At 37.9% G+C, this 24,461-nt stretch overlaps 1 protein-coding gene across 1 annotated transcript; it reads left to right on the top strand.

Moving 5' to 3' along the window:
- On the top strand, window positions 1-24,121 carry march4 (membrane-associated ring finger (C3HC4) 4). The gene is made up of 4 exons (XM_036569694.1): window positions 1-1,246; window positions 13,368-13,523; window positions 14,900-15,092; window positions 22,105-24,121. The coding sequence occupies exons 1-4, from the start codon at window positions 848-850 to the stop codon at window positions 22,533-22,535; spliced, it is 1,179 nt and encodes a 392-aa protein (XP_036425587.1). The 5' UTR covers window positions 1-847; the 3' UTR covers window positions 22,536-24,121.
- Window positions 24,122-24,461: the final 340 nt, after the last annotated feature.

The following is a 24,461-nucleotide window of genomic DNA, read 5'->3' as shown; positions in this document are numbered from 1 at the left end:
AGAGCCACCGAGAGAGGCTCCGGGCACCAGCAGCAGTCCTGAGAGGCAAAAACTGACTTATCTGCGCTAGAAAAGCTGAGCCTGCAGCTCCGTGCTTGGATTATAAGCCGTTTCTCTTCTAAACGCTGCTGGAGGCGAGCACGACTACGTGGAGCGACGAGGATGGGTGAGGATTGAGTCGAGTTGTGCTGGAAGTGCTGCCAGCCTCACGGGATGAAAATGTGAAGTAGCCCGCACGCAAATACGCTGAAGCTACGCGTATGTTTTACTACGAGCGTGTGAGAAAAGATGCAGCGAGGAGAAATCAATAGAGCAGAAGTGCTGGAAAGTAGGTGAGGACGTTGTGCACTTCAGAAGCCATCGCATTGACTGGACTGGAGCCGGCTGCTTTTTCAACCTGGAGACTCCTCGGGCTGTCCAACATGCTCATGTTACAGAAAACACAACAGTGTGACATTTTATGTGGCATGGTTTTCGTTTTTCATAGGTTAGCATCATAACTATGTTATCATTTGTGGGACCAGTGCCTGGAAATCTGGATTACTTATTGATTAATAGCATTGGTTTCTCTTCTGACTGAATCCCATGGCTTCTGACACCTGCTTACATTTGTGCAATCCGTATCTGCTGGAAATGAATATTGCACAAAATCATATGTGTCCTATGTGGGTCTGAGGGACAATGAACCTTTCAGCAATGAAGCCATCATCACTGACCAGCAAGTTTGTAGCTGTTTAAAGGAATACTGGGAAATATTCACATCCTTTTTACATTCTTCACAGAGAGTTTCTCTAAGTACTGACAGTCACCAGCACCACTGGGCATCGTTTTTTTACTCAAGAGGTGGATGCTGTGTGGCCCCGGCATGCTGAAGGGCCGCTGCTGTGTTCTTTTCAGTGACCTGAAGGTGCTGCTGCTCAGGCCACAGGCCTCTCAGGTCCCGCAGGCTCAACAAGCTCCACAGGCTCCACAGGCGCCTCCTGTGCTCAGCCCCATGAGCGGACCGCCGGCCACACGCCGTGAAAGCGAAGGCAACCCGTGCTCATGTGCAGCCAACAACAACAACACCAGCTTTCGGCTCCAGCACTGGAGCGCCCCCTCAACAGAGGGTGCAGTGGGGCCGGATGCGCAAAGGGCCACAGCGGCCGAGGAGTTCTCCAAAGACAAACGGGACGAGCGCTTCTCCTTCATCAGTTATGCTGAGGGCACACCGGTGTGCAGGATATGCTTCCAGGGACCAGAGCAGGTATGGATCCACACTATGCTGAAAAGGTGTCTTTGTCCATTTAACAAGTGCAGAATCATGAAAGTCCAGGTTGAAATTATGGTTTAGTCAAAACTTCAGCTCATATCAGTGTAGTCTTAACAATGAAGGTTCCTAAATGGTTCTTGAGCTTAATTAGTATAGACTCTTTACATGATGTGGAGGTTCTTTGAACTGTAAAAACCACACATATCTTATTTACGCAAATGAAAGAACCATCCACAGTAAGGTTGTTTACTGAAACAGAAGCATGTTTTTTGTTTTTCATAAGTTAGAATTGTAACTATGTTATCATTCATGGAATGGCGCTGATCCAAAGCGTACATTTTGTCATCTTTATCTTTTAGACTGAAGTAGTCGTTTTTTAAATATTCAAGAATCTTCAAGGATTTTTCAGGAGGTCTTTATTAAAGGCAATGTTTATATATAGAATCATGACACACATAGAACTATAGTTCTTTACATGGTTAAATGGGTCTTCTCTATGATAGAAATGTGTCATAAAAATGGTTCTGTATAGCACTAAAAAAGGCCTTCGTTATAGTTAAAAGTCATAGAACCTTAATTTGGTGATATATAGAAGCTTTTTTGGTAAGAATGTAGAAAAGTACCGAGTTATAATGAAATAATTTTTAAAGGATTGCTTCATTCTACAGAATTATCAGTAAAATCATTTGCACTCTTAAAATTAAAGGTTGCTAAATGCTTCATGGCTTAGATGTGCGGCTGTGATCTGTAATTGGTACAGAACCTAGAAAGGTCTTTTAAAGAGCTATCCATTGAAAAATTCTTTAGGGGACCAAGAGTGGTTCTGTGGCATCACTCGAAAGAACCCTTGTTAGCATCTTTGTTTTTAATGCGTGAACTTTAAATAAACACCAGATTATATTTACACGTACAGGAGCCATTTTTATTTAATAACTATAGGAATAAGGAATATATACATGGAAATGTGTATGAATTAGAAAATCATCTAAAAGAAACAAACTGGATTTTTTGCCTTTGTAAATGAGCAACATTAACAAAAATATTTTGATTGTGTTTAAATGCTATTGTTTATTGTGGCAGTTAGATTTTTATATATCAAGTATGCAGTTGTGCTGCTCTGGCATGTCTGACTTTGTGGAGAGGTATGAATCATTTTCACAGCAGGGGGGTCTCACACCTCCCCGATCATCCCTCATTGCTCACTATCAGAGTTACAATATTTCTCACATAGAGAGCCAGAAGTGTCCTAGTTAATCTGATGTGCTGTACATTTTATTTGATTATATTATTTAAAAAAATTTCCATTTAGCCAGCAGAATGGCCACTAGAGGGCCTGCAGAAAGAGACCTCACAGTGTAATTAATCTAGGCCTCAGTGATACTGTTGAGGTCCAACCTGTTTTAAACTCTTAAGTTCACTTGAGCCCAATTTGTTGGTAAAATAAACTTTTCCTATGATCACTTATTTGGTTCAGTTTTAGAGGTGTGTTTTGTCTCTAACTTTATTTAGACCAACCCCAACCCCAACCACACTCACACACACACACACACACACACACACACATACACACACACAAATGCACACACTGCACACACCCCTCTTCTATGAGTCATTCAACATTCAGGGTACATAGACCAGAATACCACTGAGCAATCCCAGCAACATCATCATCTGAAGGAGAGGTTATTCACCCCCATTTACAGGACAGACGGTTTCAAACATCTGCTTTGTCGTGGCTGAACCGTGCTTAGGAATGTGTGATGGTGCATCTGAATAAGTGCATAACACAGTAAAAAGAACAGCAGCTTTGTATCAGCTCCTGTTACCTGAGTGCAGGTTTCACCTGTACAGAAAGAAAGAAACCTGACCCCACTCAGTGGAGAGGGTTACTATACCCCGCTGATAAGCATGCTGCACACGGTAGCATTTTCATACAATGACAAATGAAGCAGGTTTAACATCCATGACTTTCCAAAGGCAGAAAACTCTACCTTCCTTTTTTTTCCCCTTCAGAGTACATTCAAGTGTGTCACGTCTAGCGTCTCCTCTTCAAATTCCCAGGGGATGGTTTATGCACACTGCTAAGAATTGAACAGAGGTGGCATCTATCTAACCCTTGAATTGCTGTTTTATTAAGCAGTCAGGGAGGAGGACGCTGCCGTGATGCACACTTCAAACCAATCATTTTCCTCTGTCTCCTCCTATTACGGGATTGTAACCTGAAGCACCTGGAATGTGTTATTTAGGAGGCTCACTAAATTTGCTGTAAGAGCAGTGAATACAAATGGGAGCCGTCTACCACACACAACACAACCCAGGGATATTAAACTCCCCAATCTAGCAGAGTGCTGTTCCAGTCAGAGAAGAATAAAACCTACATTGTTATCGTACCAGCTGTTGTTTGTTGCTTGTACAAAAAGACGGAGCAGAAGAGAATCTGTTCAGAAATAATGAACTGAAATAAGAGAAAGTTCACATGACGGATATTCCCAGTGGAATGCTAGTATTGCGCATTTCTCTTACACAGTCTTGTCCCTTTGTTTTAATGCAGGCACGCTTTGCTGGCTGACTTGCCAGCCAGTTAGTAGACATGGTGAGAATCAGTACATGAATATTAGGCATATGTATATATATATATATATATATATATATATATATATATATATATATATATATATATATATATTATTCATATATATATATTACTGAATAATATATATATGTATATATATATATATTATTCAGTAAACATTTAACAGTTGTATTTGTTAGCTACCATATTGCTACCATATTGTGTTTGGCTTTCATTTTTTCTGTGCAACAGGGCAATGACAACTTGGGTGCAGTTAGGCCTCAGTTCCATTTGCTGCTTTTTAACCCATTAATGTCCATAACATTTTTTCCCCTTTGGTACACTTGCTCTCTGAGCTTGTGTAAACACAAATCGAAAGAAATATTACAAATCAGAACTTATTGCTAAAAAGTTTTATCATATTGTCTTATTAACTTTACTCTTTTCAATAAAATAATTTAAAATGTATATTTGATATATTTTATTCTAAATATAAAAATTTGCAAATTACATGTAATGTAAACGTCACTCATGCAAATCCCTTGAGCAGCATTATAAGCTATTTGACTTGCTAATGGTGCCCCCTTTTGAAATATTTTAGCCTGCTAAATGTGAGTGAGTGAGTGATTAAGTAAGTAAAAGGTAGTTTCATGAGGTGGTTGACAGGTTTCAATCAAGAGCCTCAAAAACATCCTTTGAGAGGCCCTTAGGGAACTAAATTAGCATAATTCCAAAGCCTTTTTGGATCTTTACTTAATGTATGGTACCTTGTTAGAAGAAGCCCCCCAGTATTTTCTCTCCTGATGAAATGTTGACACATTTACTGAATTTCTTTGATCCAACTAATTCTGAAATATCATCTGGATCACTACATTCCTGGGATTTATTGCCCTCAATACCTTTTGAAGTCAGTTGATCTAATTTTTTGTTATTAGATAACTGGATAATTTCCCCTACAAAGCATTGCATTTAGTGTACTTTGAAGCACAAAGCAGACAAATGATGGACAGAAATATTCATCATTTAGCAGGTTCATTTGAGGTGTGCTGCTGTTATTACTGTACATTGAAAAAGCCAGAGGAAGCTTGTCTCCACTCCAGCCTTCACAATAACACGAGACTGCATTCCACTCTACTGCCACATTAAATTCCCATCACAGTGCCCTCTGCCCTCCCAGCGAAGCAGCGATGGAAAAATCTATTTATTTCAGCACAGCTCAGGGCTCTCCTCTCGTGGGCCTTTTGTTGTAGAGCACATCTGTGTACTATTAAGAGTCAAAGGCTGCCCTTTCCTGATGTATATTTCTTTTGTTGCTTGTGACAGATGCAATTCATATCTCTCCTTTGAAATGGCAGGGACATCACTGAAGAGTGACATTGATTTACAGACTAAACAAACCAATCTTTCACAGAGATCTGGAATGTGCCGGACAAGGCTGGCCAGATTGTGGCCCAAGGGCCCGAGACTTCTTGTTTGAGCCACCAGATAACACTTCATTTGACACATGCTACTGTAATTACATGAGGATTGATTTTTCCAAGTGCTTTGCCACCCTTTCTTAGTATTTTTAGTCTACGCTTGGAAATGCACAGGAGACATAAGGGAGAATAGACACATTGCAGCTTGGTAGTGTGTGATATGTGAACTTGATAACATATTTCAAGTAACACATATCGGGGGTCCATTGGGGTCTTGTTCTTAGTTCAGTTAAGCCCAAGACATTTCTAAATCGTTTAATATGCATTAAGCTTTATTCATGATGACCTGTATTAATGCATAATTGGTGCTCTGTTGCATAAAAATCACTAATAATTGCACTATTATGTGTGTAATAATACACATTGAACACTTTGTTAAGACCTTGTTATGCAAATTAATGAGCAGGAATTATCATCTAAATTCACATCTTATTTGAGTATAATTGGCAACATTTTATTCCTGTAGTTTCTAAGTCACTAATACTACGACATGTATGTTTTAAGTTGGGGGAGCTGAAATTGTTACGTTTACATCTCTTTTATTCCTTGAATTGTTTGGAGAGAGTTGAAAAGATACAGCTGTACACAGATAACTGACACAGCAGCCACAGCTGATATGCTCCTTTTCATGATGTCTCCTTTTTAACTGCCCAAAAAGCATCTTCTGTTTAATTTTTTTGTCCACTAATGTGGTGAAATCAGTGGTTTGAAAGTATGTCAATCACATGATGCGCTATTTTGATTGGGTGCTTTATGAAACTTGCTGCAGCTGAGTTTCAAATGAGTTGCAGAATGCTTTATTTTTCGCAACTCAAGTGCAATTTGGTTTCATGCATGTTTTGAGCAATTAACATTGAATGAAAGCTTTACCACATAAAGCCAACCATAGTCAAGCGACATCTGGTGAGGGATTTTTACAATGAAGAAAATGGGTGGGAGTGGGAGATAATTATGTTAGTTGAAAACTTTTAAAACAATATTAGACTGTGCTTCAGAGCACTGAACTAGCCTTCAAATCCTGCTTGTGATTTAAGGACAAAGTGGCCAACTGCTGGTGAAGGAAGCAATTTGCTTTCCTCTAAAATTCAGCATTAACTTGAACAGTGCATGGCTATTGCAGATTTTGAACACATAATAATAACAATAATAATAATAATAATAATAATAACAATAATAAAACAATAATAATAAGTTCAATTTATATAGCTCCTTTCACAAACCCAAGGAAGCTTGTTTAAATAAAACAAAATGTAAATACAAACTCCACCCATCCAAAAGCACACATGGGTCTGTGCTTTCGACAAGATATTTTAAAGTTCTGTACTCTTGTTATTTTTCTATTATTATTTGTAGCAGTAGCAATTTAACAATCCTGGAATCTTTGGACATGGTCAAAGCTCTACACATTCGGGCAAACCATCTTTAAGACATGTTCCAGAATATTTGGAAATGTACTAGTGCCATCTTCACTCATTGCATTGTTTGATGTGGCCCAATAGGACATCCCTCTTAGCAGTGTGAAATCAACATGTTGGCTTTCTGCTTTGCCTGGCCAGGAGACTGACATTGCTTAAATGGAAAGACCCTATTTCACCGACATACAGTCACTGGATCAGGGAAGACATGTACCATCTCGAATTGCAGCAGATTAGATACACTGTCAGAGGGTCTACTAGGAAGTTTCATACTATTTGCCAGCCTTTCTTAGCCTTTGATGAGGATATGGAAGCTGACAGCATGAAAGTGTAACCAATATTTCTGTCATTTCATTTTACTTGTATTATATATTTTTCTTTTATGGAAATCTGGCTATGTTTAATGTTTATGTGTGTATGTCTGGTACTTGAGGGGTGGGGGATTTGGTTAAGTGCTTGGACCTTTGATATAATGTAAAAAAATACAATAAAAAATTCCTGAAATCTGGAAGTGCTGCACTTCCTCAGCAGCCCTATTTCCTGCATCCTCAGAAAAGACTCAGATTATTCGGCTACATTTATGCTTCAAAGTCACTAAAGGTGAACTAGCAAAACTCTTTTTGTGAGGTAAAATCCAAATAAGGGAAAAAGTCAGAAAGAATTAGAATAATTTATCTTGCGCTAATCTTGGATGCAGCAAAACATCTGCCCTGGAGACACTGAGGGTTTTGGGTATTTCAACATCAGCCAAAGTCACCTAAGTAACCCCAAAGAAAGTGTATTAAATGTTAGTCTCTTCAGCCCACTGAGGCGGAATATTCTATAGTGGATCACATAGAGCCTATAGAAAGAGAAGGTCTAAAGGACAGCGCTAACTCTCTTTTTTTTGCTCTTGTAGCTTCAGTTTTGCTTGGTTGGTCAATTGTCTTGACACTATATCTTAATCTGCATTTAGATAAGCGTGAAGCCCATATCTGGCTTTTATCTAATGCCTACAAGCATTCGAAAATTCAAATGAGGACTGTAGATTGTAATCATGCCAGACTGAAACACATTTACAAATAGAGCCTGTCAGACAGCTTCTGTGTTTCCTTGAAGTTCAGCCTAAGTTCAGAGTCCCTCCTTGAGAACCTGTCTAATGGGGTAATGAGACATTAATTTGAGTCGTGTTAATTCATAGTTTGGAGCACCGCACCGCTGCTGGTGTTTGTGAAGAGATTTTCACTTCAAATAAGACATTTGAGATTCTACTGTTTGCGTTATGATTTAGTGCAGACCCACGTCAGGTCATGGAGACGGCTCCTTGCAGACTTGCGCTGAAAGCTCTCTTGCTTGCTGCAGGCCATTAACTAACTTGTCAGGGACATTTCATGGTGAGAGTGAGCGAGTGTACGCAGAGCAGATTGTTGCTGTTGTAATGAGAGTCTGATTGCTGCTGCTCATTCTCTGCCCCGAGCACATGGAGGTGGATTAGCCTGGGTGTCTGGCTTGGTTCCCTTTCTCCCCCTGGGCCACCTCGCTCCCATTGGTCAGTTCAGCTCTCCTCACGCACTCCTGCCAAGTTTCTCCAACCGCGTCCATCTGCAGACGGGCCTGTTCCTGCACTTGCACTCGCTCCCAGTTTACTGCAACTCAAGTCTCACTTCTTATCTAACTCTGAACCCTTAAAAATAAAGGTTCCTAAATGGTTCTTGGCTTGGATGTGTGGTTCTAGGAAAAAAATAATTAATTGGTATACACTTATCAATGATGGTTCTTCAAGGGTTCTTTAGTAAAGAAAATGTTTGTATATAGAATCATGAACATTTGAAGAATTAATCCTTTCCATGAAGGGTTCTTTGCATCGTAAAAGCGATTGTGCTGTAGATGGTTTTATATAGAACCTTTTTGAAAAGGGTTCTATGTGTTACCAAAAAAGGTTCTTCTATTGTTACAATGTCAGGCTTGTTACAACAGAAGAACCTTTTTGGTGCTATATAGAACCCTTTTCAAAAAGGTTCTGTATAGAACCATTTACAGCATATTCTCCATCTGTCTGAAGAACCCTTTCATGATGCAAAGAACCCTTTCATCATGCAAAGAGGTTTTTTAAGTGTTATTTTATAAGTAACAAAATAACAAAATTTTAATAAAATCCCTTGAAGAACCATAATTTTTAAATGCGTATGCTATGTGGAGGTTCCTTACAAAGCAAAAAGGTTCTATACACTTGCATCTGGCAAAACTCGCAAGTTCTTTAGGGAACTTTTGACATTTATTTTTAAGAGAGTAGGTTTTAAGCTCAGACTAAATTCTTTAACCACAACTACAAGTACCATTGACCTCAAACTGAAGTTTGACATTAAAGGGGGATTCCATCTATTTTTCAAAATTTCTGCATAATTAAATGGTTAGGATGTTAAAAAGTCATTCAGAGTGGTTTTGTTGTGAAATGCTCTCTTAATTCATGTCGAATTGAGACAGAATTGTTCACAGTGGTGGTGATGGGAACCCAATGTCTGGGCATTTAATGCCTTTAAAAGTTGCATCACAGAAAGTTATTACATGGCATGACTATATGCTGCCTTATATCTGAGACATTGTTTTATGACAGTTTCGAGATAAGATAATGTCCTAAAATTTATTTTTTAAACACATTCATGGTGGAAAGATACATGCAGGCTGTAGTTTAGCAAAATAGTCCCTAAAGACAATTTGTTTTCTGATATACTAACATTTTTAACATTACCTTTAAAAACTCAGAAGAGGAAAACTACAGAAAACTGTAGGTTTTCATATAAAGTGAATTTAAAACGGCTGCATCTGCGTTGTAGACATTGTGACCCCTGGTTCCTATCACTACCACTGTGAAGAGTCTGTAAGTTTCTCTACATTGAACCACTTCACATTAAACCACTCTGAATGACTTTGTTTACATGTCAACCTTTGTATCATGCAGAAAATCTGACAAATCAGTAGAATTCTCCATTAACACTTCCATCAGAAACTATTATCCCAGTCTACCTGTGGAGCTACATGCATGTCAGTGTGGTATAGATGCCTTTTTGTCGTGTTGTTTTTATGAACAGATTCAAGATTGAAAGTACAGTATTTCTTGCTATACCAGCATATTTGGATGGAATTTCCCTTCATAGGCTCAAAACAGGAGACACTAGAGAGCAATAAACAATAGTCCCCATGGATCACTCACTTTAACAGGCATCCACATTAATATTAATAACAATAATACGTGCTCTATGGTGCAATACAGTGAAAAAAAAAGATTCAACAATATACTGTAGATGGAACTGAACAGTTGTTCAATATGTGAACCATCGTATAGTAAATGCTGTCAAGACAACGTGAGGTTTTTTTGCTTTAATGGCCCCAAGCCTTCTCCCTTACTGGCATGGTTTCAAAGATGCATGCATCAGTCTGTGTTTTCCTTCGGAGGGTAACAACACCCAGCCTGTAACTGTGTTCTGAAGAAAAACTAAGATCTAGAAATGGAACCAAAACTCTGTCCACTTTGTGCCTTTCTCCCTGAGAGCAGAGGGAGAGCACACTGTGTATTTGAGTGTTCATGTTGCTCAGTAGGAAGGTGGAGCGTTTGGGCTGAGATGACCACTCCAACTGTGCAGCACCTGTTCCCGAGTCTGCTCTCCACTCAGAGCTCTCTGCCAGAGCAGCCTGGAGATTTCAGCCTGATCCCTTCTTCTATAACACTATCGTTTACAAACTATACAAACAGCAGAGCTGTTCCATATGCTTTAACTGCTGTAACGTATAATAACGTTTTCAAAGGCACACAGCATTTGGTACTAGTACAGCTAGTACTAGTACAGTCATGTCCAAGTTTGGGCACCCCTGGTCAAATTACATTTTATTGATTTCTAGGTGAAAATGAGTTCAAACATCCTCTTCATGCACAAATAAATGTACACCTACTGTTTATTTGCTGAACATAAACCTATAAACCATAAACATAATAAAACATAAATTGTGGCCTGTGCCAAACGTATGGCACATTTTATATTATATGTTTTATTTTTTTCTGCTTGTTTAATCTCAGCAAATAAATAGTATAAAATCGTGTAGTATAATATAGTAAAATAAATTGTGCAGTAAAATTTGTAGAAAAATCCTGTTAACTTTGTTTCTTATAGAGGATGCGTTAACTTGTTTTCAGCATATGACTGTATTTATTAGTCTTTAAAGGAATCTCTTTTTGCTTTTTACAACATTTAGTTACAACTTTCAACTTGTGAAAGTAATACCTAATTTTTTGTATATTTTTTTTCACAGACCTTTTTGATTTCTTTTGAGGTGAACTTGAAAGATTTATATTTATTTTTTTAATTAAAAACTTTTAGAAATATATTTAAAAATCTGTCTTCTGTTTTCATGTAACTACTGAAACAAAAAGAGTTTTGGTCCATGGGCAGAGCCTCATTTTAGCCACACTTATTTTAGACTACATTCCTGTGCCTCATGGCCACATAGTGAGCAGTTATATCACATTGTTTTGAAGTAAATGTGTCCCAAAGTCTGAAAATCAGTTTGTAACATTAGGAATTGTCAGTACTGAAACACTTTCTTTATGTTTTGTGTTAATAAAATGTTATGATTTTATGTGTGTACAGCTGTTCAGAGCTGTGTTTTCTAGTCATGTACTGCCTAGAGATTTGATAAATTGTCACTGCTGAAACATTTGGTATTTTTGAAACATTTGGTACTACGTTTCAGCATTGATTTGAATGGTTTAGTAGTGACAGAAGCGTTTTTAAATCCAGATGTAAAACATATTTGTTCAGGCTAGGATGTACCTAATAGTATCATGACTGATTTTATACTGTGGTCTTTAATTGCGCTTCTATAGTGTTTTATCTTTATAATGTAAAGGCTATGATGCTCTAACTATTCAAACACTGTACTACCCCATAGGAAAAGATACACAGCTAACAAAATTACATCACACAGTGTGAGTGTGTGTCATATTAGATTAGATTTGTTACAAGACTGGATTGGATTCATTCCTTTTTCCCTTTAATTCAATGCCCAGTGATGCTGATACACCATCTTTGTACAACATTGTGATCTTTCTAAGTTTGGAACAGCTCTGATTCTAAACCATGTTAGGAAACCATGTTAGTTGTCAATGTTAAATAAATCACAGACCCACTTGGTGAAGTGTCTAAATGACAGTCATAAGCTAGTGAGCATCAACACAGATATATTGACAGGGTATAAGAGTATAACCTGACCTCCTTCGTTCTTGTGTATGTGTGACCGATTAATGCCTTCCAAAATGTTTGCAGTCCTATAATCAATAGTCTAAATCAAAGTTATTACACACAGCAGCCAGGAATCCAATTGTAAATCTCAAAACTCTTGGCTTTCTTCCCAGATCAGTTCTCACCTGGCATCATTTCTCACGTATAGCATGTAGTGCTATGAATTTCAACAAGGTGACTTGATTAGAGCTGATTTAAATAGGGGGTATTGAAGACAATCCTTACAAAGCTATGAGAATACATTGTCAACAAGATACTTTCCAAACAAAACTATTGCAGCAATTTAGTAGGTATTCATAACTAATTTCACCAATTGTGATCACTTACAGAGAAATGTTTTTGCTTTAGATGGGAGACACTGATACTTCTTACAGGATATCAATAAAATGTGCAATAGTTCTGCACTAAGCCTGGCATTATATCTGGACTCCACCATTCTGATCTTATTAATAATGTAAAATGCCTGCAGGGATGAAAAGACAGACAGCATGTAATTTATAAAAACTGTGAAAAGAGGAAGAGGAATCTCTCTCTTCTTGGCAGCACTGAGTTACAACAAGAGGTGTAAATGAATCTGTAATCTTGCAACAATTCAATTCAGTTACAATTCTTCTCATTCAGTCCATAATTTATTGAATATCATTCAAATTAATTCTAATTGATTCCACAACATTCTGCAGTTGATGTAGTGTATGAAACTTGCATATCTGTGAAACATTAATATGATATTAAGATATATTTTGGAGCAACATATGCTGCCTTCTAGACAATGTCACATTCTACACGTTACGACTGTGTAATCAGACAGTGTGGGTAGATGTGTGGGCCTGTCTCCCACTGAAAATGTGTGGCACACTGTAAAGCAAAGAAAAATCTGCTTCAAAACCAGATCAATTAGTGTCTTCAGTCCCCAAATGATTATGAATGATTAATGTTTTTTTTAAAGGAAAGGTGATGCAACACGGTGGTAACATCCCCTGCAAACTTTTTAGGAATGTGCCGCAGGCATCAAAATTGGAATGAGTGAATATTTACAATAAAAAATAAATACTTTTTAAAAACCTGAATTTTATGTTTTTGTACTGCTTTCAATTCAATACAGGTCAAATTTACTTTACTGTATTTCTATATTTATTAGCATTTCACGCACCATCGAATCACCAACTAATGAAATTAAAATTTGAACATTTTTCTGTTACTGTAGAAACAGCTAAATATTCTCTTTCTTTCTTTCTCACTTTCTTTCTTTCTTTCTTGTTTCCATATAATTGTGCTCATTAAAGTCTGAAGGTCAAATGCTCATGCCTGTTCAGCACTTGTGCTTGGGGAAGTTTGCTGCCTAAAGCTCTGTAACTCCTGTATGTCTCTGTGGGTTAGGGAGAGCTGCTAAGTCCATGTCGCTGTAGCGGCTCGGTGCGCAGTACCCACCAGCCTTGTCTCATTAAGTGGATCAGTGAGAGAGGCTCCTGGACGTGCGAGCTCTGCTACTATAAGTACCAGGTCATCGCCATCAGCACCAAGAACCCCCTGCAGGTGAGCATTTGCTTTGGCCTGCCTCTCAGACTCTGAATCAGAGAGCTTCAAATGTGCTGACAGTGAAAACATATATCTAAATTGGGAAATGGAAATGAATTATTCCAGTAGGACCATTCTCAACAGTAAACACTGGCAGGGCGTTGTCTCACTTGCTGGACATCACTGTGTACACTATCATTTTGGTTGTTTTCCCAACTGTACACATTGTATTACAGTGTGTCATAATATATTATGCTGTACACACATTGTATCATATATTGTATTATTCTGTTGAATCGATATTACACTTTGTTATACTGTGTTATTCTCCACTGTTCTGGGTTGTATATACACAAATCCATACCTGCACCACACATTTTGGCTATTTATCCCTGTCACTTCCACTTCATTCTATACTACCCAGCCATCTTTATTACTTGGTTCCTTGCAGTTATTGTTACTTGTTGTTATTGTTACTTCCCTTTTTTCCATCTTTCTTTTTCTTTGTTTTTCTTTTTTCTCATTGCACACTTTGTGTCGTGTGCAGGGGTATGATGCTGCATTAAAAGAACTTCATTGTATTTTCAATGCTCTATATTCTGAATACACATGGCAGTAAACTTCACTTGTCTGGGGTAAAAATGTTGAGATCCACCAGTGTTTTTCAAAATTATTGCATATTTCAATCAGTAAGATCAGTAAGTAACAAAGTCATTCGGATTCATCAGATGTAAAATGTGCTAAAATGTTCAAGTGAAAATTGTCAAGCCAGAATTGTTCACAGTAGTGGTGATAGGAACCAGACTTCCAAACTACTTAATGCCTCTAAGAGTCACCTCATAGAAAGCTATTAGATTTAATGGTTGCAATTACCACTTAATGCCTGAGATAGTATTTTATTATAGTTATGTAATGGTCTTGAGATTAGGTTTTGGCAATGGCAGTGAGACACATACAGCATTTTATGAGGCAAAATAGCCCTCGATTAAAAAAGTATCTTTTCAGACTTACCACTATTTTATCATTATTAACATTACATATAAAACTCAGAGGACGCATAGGTTCACTGGTCATTCACTGGCATAGTAAAAATGGCTGTATTTGCACTGTAGACATGTCCAACACCTGGTTCCTATCAGCACCAGTGTAAAGAGATCTGAGTCAGTACATTCTTATTACTCATCAGATCACTCTAAATGACTTTGGTCACATGCCAATGGTTGAAATGTGCATAAATGTTGAAAAATTGGTGGAATTCCCCTTGAAATCTAGTCCAGGTCTTGTGCAGTGTTAATGGTGACAATCTGCTGAAATGTTATGCCAAAATTATGGCAAATATTTTCTCAAATCAAGAAGAAAAAAGCAACCATTTCTTTCTCTGTGCTTTCTTTAAGTGGCAGGCCATCTCCTTAACAGTAATAGAGAAGGTCCAGATCGCAGCAGCCATCTTGGGCTCACTCTTCCTCATAGCCAGCATATCCTGGCTGGTGTGGTCTTCTTTCAGCCCCTCGGCCAAGTGGCAGCGGCAGGACCTGCTCTTCCAGATCTGCTACGGCATGTACGGCTTCATGGATGTGGTCTGCATCGGTGAGTTTGGAACCATTTGGTCAAAGTTTATCTGCAGTGGAAGTCCTGTATTGCAGTTACTTGATTCAAATGTGTAAATCTTTTCCACAAGAATGAAATATATTACATCAACATAGTTTTGTCTTTCAGTTTTTCTCAGTTTTGCCTTAATTGTGTTAATGTAACATGATTTCTTCATGTGGAAATTTTGTACTCATTTGAATCAAGTAAATTCAGTCTATCACTTTTTTTTCAGTGGATGAGTGAAGCTGATATTCCCCAAAGATGACTTTTAATACGAGACACTGCAGGTGAAATGGGTCATTTTTTGAACAGTAGATGTCACAATGAATCTTTACCAGTTTATTACTGATTTTCTCACACAATTTTTTGTTTTGGAAGTTTTGTAAACAAAAAGACATCAAAAACAGTATTTACATACTTTAAAAAGTTGAAAAATGTAAGAATAAAAATGTTTTAAAAACATTGTTTTATTGTTTAATCAGGACAACATTATACACTGTTATTATAAAACATTGTAAAACGTTATTATAAAATATTCAGGTCAATTTGTAGTACAAAATTTAGCATAAATGCAGCAACAAGGATTATATTCTGTAATACCCTTTAGAATAGGGATAGGTATGAACCTGCAAATATTCAAGAAAGCAGGTGTTCTAGAATTTGAGATCTTTGGTTGATTTTGAGAAAAACTTTTTTAAGAACAAGCCTCAGAAGTGCCCAGTGACTCAGACTTTTCCAGTAAGATCTCACAAAACATGCCTTATTTGTGTGAATGTTGTCTTTAGTACAAAGGAAATACATATATTTGGATATTCCAGTTAGATTCCTGTTAGAAACTTTTCAGTGATGATATGAATGGATGTGGTTGTGCCAAGTGTGGGCGGAGCTAAGCCTTCATTGAATTTGCTAATCTTTGGAAATTACAGTTGGTTGTGAAATGATTTTTGTTCGTTTGCTAGAAGACATGTTGTAGATTCAATTTATTCATAAATCTGAAGAATGACTGACAGAACCAAAATTATCATTACTGTCTGTAGTGTCTTTCCTAAAAGGATGTGATTGAGACCACAGAGCCATTGACTTCAGGACTGAACAAGCTCTTATACAGAAACCAAAAGTCTCTTGCTTTCTCTGACATCTTTTCAGCTTTATCACGAGATTTAGAAGAGAGAGTGTTCTGGATTTATGTGACTCCTCCGTAAATCCATCAGTGTGTGTGCTGGCTGTGAAATGAAATGACTAAATGAGATTAAGGTTTAAGTTCAGCTGTACTCAGCTGTGCATAAGCAGAGGAGTGTTAGCTATCAAATGTGGGGCAGAGCGTATTCCCAACTGACACTGGAGTGAGGTTGGTTTAAAGATATCTCAGCTTGAAGAAAGTGGGTACAAAATTACCTTTCTACTCCTTGAGACACAATATGTCCAAAAGTTTGTAGACACCTGCTTAACCTCTGAAATCAAGGGAATCTGTCCCCCTTTGAACTGTAAAAAAATGATTACACAGCTTTTCTTGAGTTAACTCAACTTGAGGACAGTAGAGTTCATCCAGCTCAAATGTGTTAGCTGAGTCAAAAGTTCTCTTAATTTTTTAGTTTTGCATCTCAGTTTGATAAATCACACAGAATTTGTTCCTTTCTTTACTCAGCTTCCCCACTGGGACTATTTCCATCACTTAATGCCATCAGACATTTTCACCTCTTTGGTACCCACTTATGGATGGCTATGGCGTTGCTGGGGTTCAGACTCATGATCACTTTCAGGGTGAAGGCCTAGTCATTGCACCACTTGGGAACACCTACAGTTATAATTTGTGTCCATAAATGTTTAATAGCAAAAAATATGAGAAAATATTTTCTTTTTTAACTTTGAAAAGTAGCATGATCAGATGTCTAATACTTCATCCCAATATCAGAAGACTGTGAGTTTGAAGCCCAGCAAAGCCACAGCTCTCCATATATGGAAGCCCAAGAGGTGAAAATGAAAGGGGTGTGTGATGGTAAGAGCCACAGCTAGTGAAGAAACTGAGTTAAGAACACAATTTTTTTGTTGTTTAGCAGAACTAGAACTACAGAGTTGTGAGAACTTTTGACTAAACCAAGAAGTTTGAAATAGGTGAACTAGTGCCCTTAAACCTGTCCAGGGTGTATTCTGCCTTCTGCCCACTGACCGCCGAGGATAGGCTTCAGCACCCCTCTGTGACCAAGAAGGATAAATCGTTCAGAAAATGTGTGTGTGTGTGTGTGTGTTGTAGTACCCTTAAGTTAACTCAAAACAGCTGTGTAATCAGTTACCCTATAATTTTAAGTGGAGCTGACCTCTCATTTGCTGCAGTAACAGCCTCTATACTTCTGGGATGGCTTTACACTACATGTTGGAACATTGCTGTCAGGATTTGATTGCATTCAGCCATAAGAGCTTTGGTGAGTTCAAGTACTGATGTTGGATGATTATAACAAACAATGATTATAACAAACAGCAGTCCAACTCCCAAAGCTATGGGATGGCGCTCCACTGTTCCACAGCCTAGTACTGGGGGGATTTATAGCCCTTTAGCTGACTCCTGGCATTGGCCATGGTGACCTTAGGCTTATGTGTGGCTGCTGATGCATTTCTATGGAGATTCTACGAGCTGTGTGAGCACAATTGAACACATGTATCAGCAAAAGGTGCACATTAATTAGCTAAATTCACTAATTATAATGGGTACTTTTTGGACATGCACCCTACCCTCTTTTGAATCTTTAACATTTTGACTACAAATTATCTAACTAAATTAAAATGCATATTTAAATATATTTCTATGCATTTTTTCCACTTGATAGCACCAATTCATGTTTCCTTTCATGTGAAAACTAAAGCAAATTCAAAGGAAAGGGTTATTAAAAAATAACCATAACAAGGAGACCACCAGAACTTACTTGGTATAACTTTTGAATCATGATTGAACAGACTCACTCGAATGATTCTGGGCGAATGGTGTGAATTAGATATGGGCTCTGTGATCTCCTGGCTATTGAGTTATTCTGCTCAAGTCAAACAGCAATTTAATACTGCACGAAATATGCATAAACACATAGTCTTATGTGTATTGAGGAAGAGAGAGAAAGCAAAAGATACAATGTGGGAAAGATTTCATTTGTCAAACAGCCATGAACAAAAGACTCAGCTGATCATTAGTAGCAGGCTAATTGTCAAGTTAAAAGAGAAATGAGAGGAGAGGAGGATGACAGAATGACTTGAGGGATGAGCAGAGGAGTGCTGAACTATCTGCAGTGATGTGACTGGCTGTGGACGGTTAATGCCACTCTGCTGAGATGAACGTGGCAGCCTGCAGGCGTTCCGCAGAAAAAAAGGGCGAGCTGGCTCCAATGAATGTGTTGACTCAGATCGTCCTTGGTGAAAGGAATCTTCTATACTTTATCGTAGAACACAGAGAAAACTGAAGCAGATTTTCCAAGGGTGGAAAATACTTAAGTGATTATGTTTTGTTACTATATTATACTATAAAAGGCCATGCGTTACTGTAATTTCGTCATGAATAAGGGGTGTTATTAGACATTACGCCAAGCAGAGTAAAACCCTCTAATGCATGGTAAAATTCCTGTGATACACTGTAACTCTAGTCTTACTGCCTTTATAGAACATTGACAAAATAATGTATGATAAAAAGCCCACATTTTCAATAAATAATTTAAAGCTACACTATTTGAGTTTTTTGGATTTGGAGACCTCTCTGGTGGAAATGTGTAATTGAACACAACATGCAGAGGAAACATTGTGTAACATGGGTTGTGCTTCTGACCCCTTCCCTGAGCAGATTAATCTGATGACTGTGAGCACATTGGAAGAGTAGTCAAGTGTAAATGTTTTAATGATTTTTTAATCATACAATAATGAAAATATCATAATATAGTATAGTAATATAACCTTCACCTTCAGTTTTTGCCCATCAAATCACCATCTAACAATAGTGCTAATTTTCTTCTAGCATGGAATGGAGTTTCCCATGTTAGGTTAGCATCAAGGCAATAATACCACTAAAGGCAGATCTAATCAAAAACACAAACATTTGAAACATGTATGACATTCAAGTAACATATTCTTTACTTTTACATTACAGTTTTACGGTGAATCATTCAGGAAATACTTAAAATCAAAATCTAACATTGAATATTAATGGAGGACTTTGGCCTGTTAGCCATCCTTTGGCCTGTTATATTAGGTACTTTACAATGGCTTTGAACGTGGCTCAGTCAATCAGATTTTAGGACCAGAAGTATTATTTTGAAAGATTAGTACTTTACTAGTGCATAATTTCGACAAATTTAATACTTGCCCTTAATTAATTACCACTCATTAATATTACACATCACCATGTAACACAATACCAAGAATTAAAACCTTTATTTCTTAAAACATTTACTTTGTACTTTCATATGTCTGAGTATATGTAAAACCATACCAAAGAAAAATAAATGTGCCTATTTTTTGCTCATGTTAAAATTATATGTGCAGTATGACATACACTGAAATACACTGACCAGCCACTTCATTAAGTACACCTCCTTGTTTCTACCCCCATTGTCCCTTTTATTGGCTCCACTTACCATATAGGTGCACTTTGTAGCTCTACAATTACAGACTGTAGTACATCTTATGCTTTACATTATTAGCCCCCTTTTACTCTGTTATTCGAAGGTCAGCACCCGTACAGCAGGTTATTATTTGGGTGATGGATCATTTTCAGCACTGCAGTGACACTGACATGGAGGTGGCGTGTTGCGCTGGTGTGAGTGCATCAGACACAGCAGTGCTGCTGGAGTTTTTAAACACCTCAGTGTCACTGCTGGACTGAGAATAGTCCACCAACCAAAAATATCCAGCCAACAGCGTCCTGTGGGCAGCGTCCTGTGACCACTGATGAAGGACTAGAGGATTGTGTATATTTCTTTTGCATATGGGAATACAGCTTCTTTATGACCTTTCTCAAGTAATACATATATAATTCCTATTTTTGGCTCCCACTTTTAATTGAGTAACATTTTAAAGCAAGGTGTATTTTTTTGCTTTTTTACATTTTTACACTAATAACAGACAGTGACCTAAATTATTGAAATATTGTACAAGACAATAAAAAAAAAAAACAAGACAACAAACAACGGAGCAAAAAAAAAATGTTACATTTTGAACATACTTTCTCTTAATTATAGTTTCTCTGTACTTTTTCCACTCCTGACAGATTCTATATAAGATTTCTTGGACGCAGTGCTGTATTTTAGCTCTACATCAGCATGTAATTACCTAACAACAGTCTGCTTCAACATATGACAGTATGGCGCTTATTCTGGGAAACAAGAGATATTATAGATCTTGCATTTTGGATCTCTCACTGTGATCCGACCTGCCGATGAACCTTTTTTCCCCCAAGCTACCACATTGTTTCCCTTCTGTTTGTTTTTCATTATCAGGTGCAGCTCTCACTTGTCTGAGTCTTAACAATCTAGTCTTAGTGTCTGTATGCAGTCTGTATTCCATCTTGTTAAGTTGCACACTACTGAAGCAGGAGAGAACCATGCATTTTGTTTCAAGTATATATATACATTATTTCTGTTTTTACGCCTTCATTTCCATCTGTCTGGTGGACGGTAGCTGGAGAGCAGAGAAGCTTTATTCTCCACTTCTTTTGATTGCTACATACATTCAGCCTGAAACTACTATCATAGCAGGTCTTTGGTGCAGCCATTTTCTCCAAAATATGGCTAATATCATCTTAGATCACTCTGTCACCTTATGATGATTTCTGTGCTACAATGCTTGAAGTAAGCTTGCCACTTGGTATCAAAGCAAGTTTCAGATCATTCTGACTCTAGTCTCTGTTAGAGAAGAGCAAGAGAACCAAGACTCTAGCTTTGAGGACAAACCGGCCTGCACTGTTTCAGGTTTCTGTGCTGGAGCACCCCTGACTCAGCTTGATTATTAGCTCATCAACTGAATCAGGGATATTAAAGCCAGGAAAAAAAGAATGGTGTATGGCCTTGGGCCTTGTTTTAACACATACAGAGTCCCCAGAAAGGTTTGCAACATTTGTTCAATACTTAAAGCGTATTCAGTTCATTGTGTTAGGACAGAAAATGTCAAACCAAGTGGTGTTTATTTTAAACAGACCATTCCAAAACGTATTTTTATTATTTTATTATTATTTAACTTATTTTTTTATTTACGTAAAAAACATAATTAAAGTTCAAAATGGCTAAACAGTTAAATATGTCCAGAAGATTCTTCTTCTGGCCTTCTTTAATATACTTTATTTGTAACCTCAGATTTCATTTTGCAGCTGATGCATATAAAGTAATACAAACTGAAAGAACACAAAGAAATACGCTACTGTTCAAAATCACTTATCATATTAATAACATTTGTTATGTTAAATACAATATTAACTTACACAATGTAGATTTAAACATTATAAACTAGATACCAAAAGCTTTGATGTGTTTGGGCAACAAGAAGAAGTTATTCAATGTTAAAGAGCGATAAATAAATCTTTTTGTTTTTAAGTTATCTGCCTCAGATTTCATCACTACTTTTGAAATATGAAGTGTTATGGATATTTATTCCATTATAACGTCATTCTGGATGCTACACAGTGCTCTCAGTCATTAAGTAATAATAATAATAATAATAATAATAATAATAATAATAATAACATCTTTATTTATAGAGCACATTTCTTACCAGTGGCAGCTAAAAATGCTTTACAAACAGGTAATAAAGCTCAACAGTAATAGAAAAAACTATAAGTATATTTGAACCTTTTTAATCAAAAAAAATTTACAACTTTCTAACCTAGTATGGATTATTTAAAAACTGTGAAGTTGCACAGAATTAACAACATATTAGAATTACTTTTGCATTTATTTCCAATAAAATTGGTTTTGTATTACTGTAAATGTTGATTCCAGACTTTGATTTACGGTGTATAACCAGCACTCTTTTGTATCTCTCTCAGCTCTGATTGTCCACGAGGGCCCTTCTGTGTTCCGCATATTCCATCGCTGGCAGGCGGTGAATCAGAAGTGGAAAGTGCTGAACTATGATAAGAAGAGGGACAGTGAAGAGTTGAAGGCCAGCGAAAGTGAGTGGACACTCTCTCTGCTGCAGCAGCAGGAGCAGGCTGGAGCCGCCATATCACCCTCCACCTCCTCTCTAATGGCCGCCGCAGCCGCGGCGTCCCCTGAAACACCGAATGCCATGGCATCACACACCGACTCTACACATAACCATGGCAATGGGGCAGCTATGACTGACCATCACTGTCCTTACAACTTCCTCCATCTCCTGAGCCACCTTCGGCCCCTCGAGCTGCGCAGCCAGCCCAGCAATACCAGCAACAGCAGCCACCAGCCCAGAGAACTGGTCATGAGAGTAACCACTGTGTGAGCAAAGCGGGACCAAAGGCCTTATCATTGCAGACTCTGACAGTCAAAAAAAGCACAAACAGGTGATCGTTTTCTTCATATAAACAGGAGGCCTTGTCCAAAATGGAACAAATGCACAGTGCTGTTCCTGTGTGGAGTGCATATTTTGTTGGGTTGAAATGGGCCTGCTCAGGGCTTTGGACGCTGTGTCCCATCTAACTGAAGAGCAGAACATGAATTGGTATAATAGAGGGGATGACATAGTGGGATACTTTTGTTGTGGTACTGGAGAGTGAAAAAACAAATTTCTTATGTACAATACTGTACAAAAGTCAGAGACCACCCTTCATTCACAAATTTTCCAGTCAAAACTGCCATTAAGTACAAGTTATTATTTTTTTAGGGAATATTTCTGAGGAGATTAAGTTGAAGATAATCCACTTGCAAAAGGAAGGGGCAAGTCAAAGAATAATAAGTGACAGGAGTTTCTAAAAGTGGAGTTCAGAAACATATTAAAAGGTACAGAAAAATAGGACTCCTAACAACCACGCAAGACCTGGTAGACCACCACAACTGTCCCCATCAGATAAAGAGCACTTAAAGCTTTCATCTTTGAGAGAGAGGAGAAAATCACTTACTGCAGATCTGAAAAAAATCCACAGGGGTTTCTGTCCATCCTTCTACTGTGAGAAGACAACTCTGTGCTATGAGTCTGAAAGGATGTGTAGCTGTCAAGAAGCCCTTTCTGAAAATGGCTTGGCCATCCCAGACCTCAACATCTTTCAATGTGTTCTCAATTCCTTGGACGGTGAGAAGCAGAAAATGCAACCAACTCCTAAGACTAAACTTTGAAAGTGTGGAAAAACATCCCTGCAGGTTTCTTTAAAAAACTGAAAGGAAGTGTTCTGAAAAGAATGGAGGTTTAGATTTTGTTTGGTTCTTTAGGCTTCTGTTTAATTATCTGTTAAATATACGTTTTGTGCATTTTGTACAACTCTTGTACTCAATGGCCAATGTGACTGGAAATGTACTTAATGAAAGATGGTCTTTGACTTTTGCACAGTACCTTTCTGACACAGCTGTGTCCCTCAATCAGTCTGTCACACATTTACTTTCATGTTTAACTTGCATTAAACACATGTTAAACAAGGGTGAGCTCTCCAGGAAAAACAGCATAGAAAGCAGTCCATTTGCTGAAGTTACACAGCAGGCAGTCACCTCTGTCTCATTCACAAAGCACAACCTGGCCAGTATCTCCTGAAACGCTGAGAGAGCAGGTCTGCATTGTCATGTCTCTTCTATGGACATTATGTATTCTACAATTCTACAGCATAACCGTTTTCAGTCGGAAATTGTTCTCATAAGCCTTTTCCCAAAGGGCGAGACTAAGATTTCTGACTCAATGAAGAGGACTCTTACGCTTCTCAAGTGTTAAAGAAGAAAAAAACATTGCTGTCTCAGTCATATGGGTTTCCATTAAGTGCTTATGTCCGACGTTCCCGATTTTCCACATTTTACGATGGTGTTTTTTGAGATTATTTTTGTGTTGTTGCCATTTCACATCTACTGAAAAGGAAATAAACTTCGAGTAAGCCATTGTGAACATGAGCATGAATTTTTGAGATGGATTTCCATATAAAATGGTAAACACAAACATAGAGGGTGTTTTGTAAGGATTTGTAGACACAGTCACTCTTGGCCTGCCTCCGTTTGGCTGTGTTGGATGTGGATGAGCAGGCGGCGCTTTTAAAAGGCCAGAATCTGCCAAGTTTCGAGTTGTCTGTCTTTGACCGCTGAATAATTCAATCCATGGAGAGCTGATATCAATGGGCAAGAGGTACAATAACAGCCTTCTTGGGAGAGGGGGGTTGTCGAGAGTTCACTATGAATTCATTTGCCCCACTTCTCTTCACACTTTTCTTGAAGTCAGCGCCTTCTTGCTGCAGTG

Source organism: Colossoma macropomum, unplaced genomic scaffold (genome assembly GCF_904425465.1).
Source record: "Colossoma macropomum unplaced genomic scaffold, Colossoma_macropomum, whole genome shotgun sequence".
Classification (NCBI taxonomy): Eukaryota; Metazoa; Chordata; class Actinopteri; order Characiformes; family Serrasalmidae; genus Colossoma; species Colossoma macropomum.
The sequence above is the reverse complement of the archived record's forward strand: the minus strand, read 5'-3'. Positions and strand labels throughout refer to the sequence as shown.

Bases quoted from the DNA above. Each gene is read 5' to 3' on its own strand.
- march4 (XM_036569694.1), top strand. From the start codon at position 848: ATGCTGTGTGGCCCCGGCATGCTGAAGGGCCGCTGCTGTGTTCTTTTC. The intron at 1,247-13,367 runs GTATGGATCCAC...TCTGTGGGTTAG, and splicing joins GCTTCCAGGGACCAGAGCAG to GGAGAGCTGCTAAGTCCATG. The intron at 13,524-14,899 runs GTGAGCATTTGC...GCTTTCTTTAAG, and splicing joins GCACCAAGAACCCCCTGCAG to TGGCAGGCCATCTCCTTAAC.